This window comes from Limanda limanda, chromosome 1 (genome assembly GCF_963576545.1).
Source record: "Limanda limanda chromosome 1, fLimLim1.1, whole genome shotgun sequence".
In the NCBI taxonomy this organism is placed as follows: Eukaryota; Metazoa; Chordata; class Actinopteri; order Pleuronectiformes; family Pleuronectidae; genus Limanda; species Limanda limanda.
Genome location: NC_083636.1, coordinates 4,484,902 through 4,492,399, shown reverse-complemented (window position 1 = coordinate 4,492,399; position 7,498 = coordinate 4,484,902). Strand labels below are relative to the sequence as shown.

The window sequence follows — 7,498 nt, the reverse complement described above, 5'->3', positions numbered from 1 at the left end:
TAATGAAGCAGGAGACAAAAACATCACAATAATCACTTTTATTTGGTTTAAAATACACGGTGCCCTGCTCATATGACACAGACATGCAAATATTGGAAAAAAGTAAAAACACAATAAAGTACAAACAGCTATGAACGTTCACATATACCTGATATCATCATAAAATCCTGCTGGGTCAAAGTTAAAGTGTGAAGCAAGTCGCTCTGACAGGTTTGCTTCTGTAAGAGGAAACTGAACCTGCAGAGAAAGAGAATTTCACACTCGCTGCTCCAGCTCGGTCTGAGGATCGCTGAGTGTTTCTGTGTCTGAGGCAACAGGCCGAGAAAAGTCTGGAGACAAGTTCACCAAAGGAAACAGAGATAATTTACTTTAGAAATCACTGAACTCCAGATTGAATTTAATGTGTTTTAATAGAGACATAATTTTCAGTATCAGAGAGTGTCTTGAAATCTAAGGGTCATAGTTTCAGTTTAGTCCATGGACTCCTCCTCCTTTTCCTCTCAGGTGCTCGCGATGAGGACAAGGTTCAGATGTGGTCGTCCTGTTTTTGTTTGTTTTGGTCCAACCGCCTGCTGATTGTTGATTTCTACATTTCTTGTCTTACTTTGATATTTCGCTCCATAACGGTTTCTGGTTTTATCTTTCCTGTCTCCTGCCCTCGTTATCGTCTTCACTGTTGCTAAAGTGTTATCATTTCAGGATTTATCTTTACGTTTCTTCGCTTATCACCTGTAAATCTTATTTTGTTTCTCAGAAGACTCTTGTTTTATTCTACACTTTATCTTTCTACTACCAAGCTGCAGGGCCTGCACATTGCAACAGAAAGGAACACAGTGATCTGCCTCGCCTACAAGAATCAATATCCACAGTAAATAAATGTTCGGACTGAGGATCTGCAGACTGTTTATTACCCGTCAGCACCTGATGTAATAATAATAATTAGAGGGTAAGGCCGAGCTGTTTCCACATTAGACGTCTGACTCAGCGTTAAGACTTCTGCTTTAACGGAGATCAAACTTTTCCAACTGTGGCTCAACTGTTTAGACGTTTAACACATTGTGTGTGTGTCTCTGTGTGTGTGTGTCTCTGTGTGTGTGTGTGTGTGTGTGTGAATGTGTGTGGGATGCATGAGCAGACTGAGTGGTGTCAGTTGTGAGCTGTGTGTCTAAATAAAGGATTACCTTCAACCTTAGAAAGAGCACACACACACACACTCTCAGCGAGCCACATTTACACAACATGCACAAAACCAACACACTCGACCCAGCAGATCATTTCAGATTGTCAGTGTGCTCTCTGTAAACACAACCTTCGTGCAACGTGGTGCTTTGTTGTATCTGGCTCGCTGCTCTGGGGCCAACGGGCAAAAGTTCCCTGGACTCCCTGGAAAATAAATCACGTGACCACGAGCTGGGACAGAGTTCTATTGACCCGATATTGAAGTGGGTCAAACGAGTGTTTGTCTTTCAGGTGCACGGGGGTTGAACCTGCGACGCTTCGGGCCTCGATATTCAAGAGGAGGCTCCTGTAGGAGGGGGTCGTCCGAATGTGGAGAACGGATCACGTCACAAACATTTACATGGAACATGGTGGCAGCTCAACACGGGAAAGTTATATATATATATTTGAATCTGTCGTCCATTGAGCTGCTGTTTCTTTATTTCCTAAAGTCTGTTTATTCACATTGATCTGTTTCTTTAATTAATGTGTATGTACTTAATGAACTTCTCCATTTCCTGGAACATTTAATGTACTGAGAGCAAAAGAAACCACTTCATGTCCCATGATGCATCTTCCCTGCATTGCTTTCGCGTGGTCTGACCTCACAGAACACTTCCCGCTCCTCGCGGCACAGTTAAATAATTTACAGCACGGCCAGAAATTGCATCTGTGCATGTATGAGTGTTCATCACGATTCAGACGAAAAGCTCGACTCCTCTCCAGAACCAGCGGAGTCACCTTCAGCGCTGAGTGGAGCTAAAAAGATCTACACAGAAACAGCCCTTTTAAAAAATAGAAACAGGTTTTATCGTATTCAGGTTTTGAAAACATATCTTTTGCTCTATTAGACGGTTTGATATAGAGTCAGATACAGAAATCTGTTCTGCCCTTACACTGCACGTTCAGAGAGTTTCTGATGCAAAATAATAAATTGAATGTCAAAAGTATTGATGTAAAAACTAAATTAGAAGAAAATGAAGGTGACATTGTATTTCCTCACAATGTAATCTTGTATTAAATTGATTTAAGAGTGAATTAACATGCGGAGGAAACATATCAGAGTAACGACAGACTCTTTATTTATTTATTTGGTAACAAACTCCATCGTACTAACATTCAAGAATATTATTATCTTCAGAATATTGCATATTAAGATACTTCTGACATGATCTGAGATACAGAGTCTACATTGATTAGTAACATTGAAAAAAACCTGACTGCATACATTTGAGAAATAATATACGTGAAAGTAATTAATTCAATCAAAGTTGTTGCGACACAGAAAGAGAAACCAATCCTGTTTAAAAGGCACATTAATAGAACTATGAGAATCTTGCATGCACACAAGATAAAAGCAGCATTGAAACCATATCACAGTTTAGTGGTTAACTCATGAATACCTGATAATAACGCCAGACAAACAGCATACAGAACAATTATTGCTTTGATTATTGCTATAGTAAAAGTGAATAATGTGCATATCCTCTCGTAGATTGTTGGAGGGTATTCAAGCAGCATATGGACGGTATAATTTATATATTATATATATATATATATATATTATTTATAGAAAATTGACACTTGCATTTAATCACAGACTATTAAAAAGATGCTTCATCCAAAGATATCGCCACAGAAATGAAGAAGGCGTTTTTTAAGGACAGTTTTCTGAAAAATATATGAGAGGGCAGATTAAAAACTGGGTAAAATGTGGTTAAAATTCGATTTTTATCTCTAACACTATTTGTTAATCAGACACACACATGTTAGGTAGGTTTGCAATAGGTTTTGACTATTTTTGGAAAATTTATTGTTGTATTTTCAACAAGGTTTCCTCCTTGGATTAGTTGTTTTGCTCAATCAATCATATTAAATCAGAAAGAAAGTCAAATAAATTCACATTTTAGGGGTTGAAAACAACACATTTTTGTATTATTATCAAAATTGTTCTTAATATTTTGTTGTAAAAACCAAATTTAGCTTTAACAAAGACCTGTAACATCTTTTTTAGGTTTAGATATCAATCCATATTTGATTCAAAGGAGTATTTTAATGCAACAAATCACCATTTGAGCTCTTGTGATGGGATTTATAGATCAATTTAAACTTCATCTGGTCCAGTTTCCAGTTGGTTTCGTGTCAAAGTCCCTCTCTCCTCTGAGACTCATCCTATAATAATCCCCACCACTTGTGCACAGTCAGCTCGTCTCCAGATCCTGTATCAAGAAGCCGGTTGCCACACTCCTCCCAGCGACACACTTCACCCTTCTCCACCAGCACGAACTTCCACTCCACATGGCTCTCTGCAGGGAGGCTGACCAGCGTGGCCCAGTGCCCGTCCTTGGCTCTCTCCAGCGGGACGAATTCCTTCCAGTTCCCCAGCTCCTGCTGGTTCCCAGTGACGCCCACCGTCTGGTACGGCGAGCGGGTGAGATAGTGGAGGCTGAACGTCACATCAACATTCTGGGGCATCGGATGGACGGCCACGACCTTTTTGTTGATTTCAGTATTATCGTCCACAGCGGAGAGAGCGCTGGTTTGTTTGTCTTCAGTGGACGGGGGGGGCTCTGTATCAACACGTGAAACATCGGTGAGAGAAGAGCCGGGCCGGCGATCGTCAGCAGGAGGCTGGTCGGTGGTTTTGTGGTCTCGGCAAAAAGACGGGACAGTAATGTTCATCCAGGGAAGGACTTGGTTACTGTCCGTGATCCATTCGTTATTGTCCATAGTCGCCTCCATGATACTGATTTCAGTCTTTTCGTAGTCGTCTTCTTTCTCCGTCTCTGCCTCTGTTTCCATTTTCTTTGCACTTCTCACGTCCTCCTTCTTCTCCTTCTTCTCTACAACCTCCACAAACACCTTCTCATCTATATTCATGTGTTCATTCCTCAGCTCATCAGTTGTGCTGATTACATTTGCTGAGATCTGCAACATAAGCTGCTCGTGTGCTGTGTGGTAACTGTCCTCGATCTCGTGGCCAAACGTGTCCTCGTTGTCTGCAAACGAGGCGAACTTGTCCTCGCCCGTGTGCTCGCTGTGGGGTTGCTGGGAGACACGTGATGGGTAAGGCCCAAACACCAGACCTGCTGTTTCGTCCTTAATGACAGAAACATCAGCATCATCGGCGTAGAGGTTGTTTTTAGCCTCTTTCCCTTCTTCTGACGGTGAATCCCAGTCCAGTTGTGGAACTACCATATTTTCTACGGTCTCTGCAAAGTCATGACCAGCATCCTGTAAATCAGGACTGACGGCCATGCTGGATATCCCGCTCTCTGCTTCAACAGCAGCAGAACACATGCTGCCCTCGTCCTGATCCCTCAGCTCACTTCGCTTCAAAGACGGTAAGGGAGGTTGCCACATGAGAGGGTCAAGGTCCGGACTCATGCCATTATTTTGCATTTGGTCACTTTCTTGGTCTTGGGTTAAAGCCAACGTGTCAGGGGGAGATATTTCTTCAGACATCCCAGATGAGATACTCGTATCATTATCACAAACAGCTGCATCAGTCGCAGGAATTTCTGCCTCGACCAAAGTCTCATTCACTTCCTTGTGGTCACTTGTTTGGTGTTGGCAGACGAATGAGAAGTGAGGACAAGACATTTCCTCACCTTTTACAGTAAACGTGTCATCTGCAGATCTTTGATTGATTTTGTGGTGAAGTTCCTCCTGGAGTGAAGGTGCGTCAGAGCCAGGATCAGTCAAACCTGTGTCTTTATCCAGAGGTTTGGAGATTTCATCTTGTTTCTCTTCACTCTGTGGTTGTTGACAATCCTGCTGCGAAGACGGTTCCTGTTCACACGTCGAGGGACAGATTTCTTCTCGTTGAGGAACGAGCTGTTGCTCTACAAACTCTTCTTCAGCCTCCTCACCCTCGTTTTCCTGTTCTTCCTCTGGAGAGAGGGGATAACTGGAATGATTGCTGTCGTCGATGCTATCTCGAAGGTGATTCTCTTCTTCCAACTCGTCTTTGCCGTAACAGATACAACAGCAAGAATCATCTTCAATATCGTCTGTGGTCACACTCCCATCGTCCTGATCCTCGGCTTCAAACTCCTGAAAGGACACATTCAAAAAGTGTCAATGAGATTCAAGAGACGTGGATAAAGAAAATCATTCAGTCAAATTCTGAAATAGACAAATAATTTGATCAGAAGATCAAGTATAATTGTTTTGTGGTCAAATGCAGAATGTTTGCTTCTGGTGCAAAGATTACCCAGTTTTATTTGATTTATTGTTCATATAAAAGTATTATAGTGGGGCTCACTGCATTTGCCCATGTAAATATTATTTTATATAATACACCTTCATCCATCTGACCCACTGTGACGTTCATTTCTCTGCAGCTCGTGTAAAATACCTTCTCAACCTCCTCATGTCGCTCGTAACGGATCAACACAGGCTCCTTCCAGCAGCCTCCGTTAACATGGACCTCCTCGAGGACTTCTTCTTCTCTTACTCCGTCATCTGTTGCACTCTTCACCTTCGTTTCAGCCACCGTGGTCGCATCACATTTCAGGTTGTGAGTGGCCTCTGTGTACGTCTCAGCAGGAGAATAAGTAGAAGGTTTGTTTTCAGCAGCAGGAGCTCGGCGATGCCTGAGTTTCAGATCACGTTGAAACGGATCAGCATCGTCCTTCATCTCTGACGAAACTTCATCGCTCACATCTGTAAGAGAAGAAAATGTTTAAACTTTCATCTAGCCTGTTTATCCAACTGATTCACACACAAGTACAAACCTGATAAGAGTTAAACTTCTTATCCTTTACATTACATTCTATCAACTAGTACTAAGACAAACAAGATAAAGCTTTTGAAACTATCTTTTCAACCTTTGTACCTTTTTGTGAAATAACAAATCAGCACATTTTAATCACAGGGAAATCCAATCAATCCAATAACCAGTGATTCGCTGTTTGTGTGTCTTCTCCATTTCAGGCCTTATTTGACTTGGTCAGATAAGTCTTTAGACTTTGTTTGTATCTAAGTCCACGTACAAATAGATTTCTGTCTGTCTCATAACCTGATAAAATGTCCCCTGTGGGTGTTATATCTATAACTTGATTATTAGAAGTGTTGTTGTAATATGTGAGCACTTACTGGGATAGACTTAAAGCCAGTTTGAACTATGATCATTAAATACCGCTGCGTACTTTATTTATTTATAGTGGGTTATTTATTTATGGCAATGCAACCTATTTTATGGGCTCATCATATGTTTAGCTCATAAAATCTAAGATACAAAAACAACAGTACACTTCCAAATAAGTTCACTTAAGGTCAAATACAAATCCTTAAATGAAGAATATGGAATCATTAAAAGGAAGGTTTTACAAAATTAAATCATAATTCAAATAAAAAAACAATCTCTGCATTTATCCGACAAAAGTATTCTCATTAGACTGGATAGGTTCCTTTTAAAAATACCAGTTTACATTAGAATGATGTAATCTCTGTAGTATATCTATATTTAGCCTTTATAGTACTACTGTAACCAGGCTGGATATTAAATATTATTCGCATTACCCGCTGTGATATTGTGTATTTATGGTGTTATATCTGTTGCAGAACGATCATATGTCTGTGATATTTTTCATGAATATAGATTAATAAATCATTATGACACCTGTCCGTTATTCCTGGATCTTTTTACCTGTTGCCTCCACGGAGGAGCGGCGTGGATCCCCGGGGTTCAGCTCCTGCTCCCCGTCCCGGTCCCCGTCCCTGTCCCCGGCCTTCCTCCTCGTCTTCCCCCGCACGGTCCGGTAGAGGATGACCGCCGCCAGCACCGACACCATCGCGATCAGGACCAGAACCACAGCGGGTCCGTGGCGGCCGATCAGGCAGAAGAGAGACGCCAGGTCCATGCGTCTCTCCAGAGCCACGCTGTCTCCGTCCTGCAGCGGCATCAGATTCCCGCTGCTGCTGCTGCTGCTGCTGTGTGTGTGTCTGTGTGTGTCTGTGTGTGTGTCTGTGTGTGGTTGAGCATGCATGCAGGCCTGGAGGATCCGACAGGAGCTGCTGCTGCTGCTGCTCCACGTTTACGCACTGACCTCTTGTTGCTGCAGGGCTGCGCACGGCTGCAGGTGCGAGCTGCTCATTGGCTGGCTGGGTCACGAGGACTCCAGCGTTCATTCATAAAAGAGGAGAAGGAGGAGGAGGATTAGGAGGAAGAGGAGGAGGATGAAGAGGCCCCTTCTACACATGATAGGAAGGGGGATGATAGCAGACACAGCGAATGTGTCTGCTATCATCCCCCGAGAGGAGTAAGACTCATGTT

At 42.4% G+C, this 7,498-nt stretch overlaps 1 protein-coding gene across 1 annotated transcript; it reads right to left on the bottom strand.

Annotated features, from left to right (window-relative positions):
• Positions 1 to 2,277: 2,277 nt before the first annotated feature.
• stbd1 (starch binding domain 1) lies at positions 2,278 to 7,262 on the bottom strand. Its single transcript, XM_061092665.1, has 3 exons — positions 6,872 to 7,262; positions 5,579 to 5,886; positions 2,278 to 5,274 (listed from the first exon to the last, which is right to left on the bottom strand). Exons 1-3 carry the CDS (start codon positions 7,209 to 7,211, stop codon positions 3,391 to 3,393), a joined length of 2,532 nt encoding a protein of 843 aa, XP_060948648.1. The 5' UTR covers positions 7,212 to 7,262; the 3' UTR covers positions 2,278 to 3,390.
• Between the last annotated feature and the right edge of the window lie 236 nt (positions 7,263 to 7,498).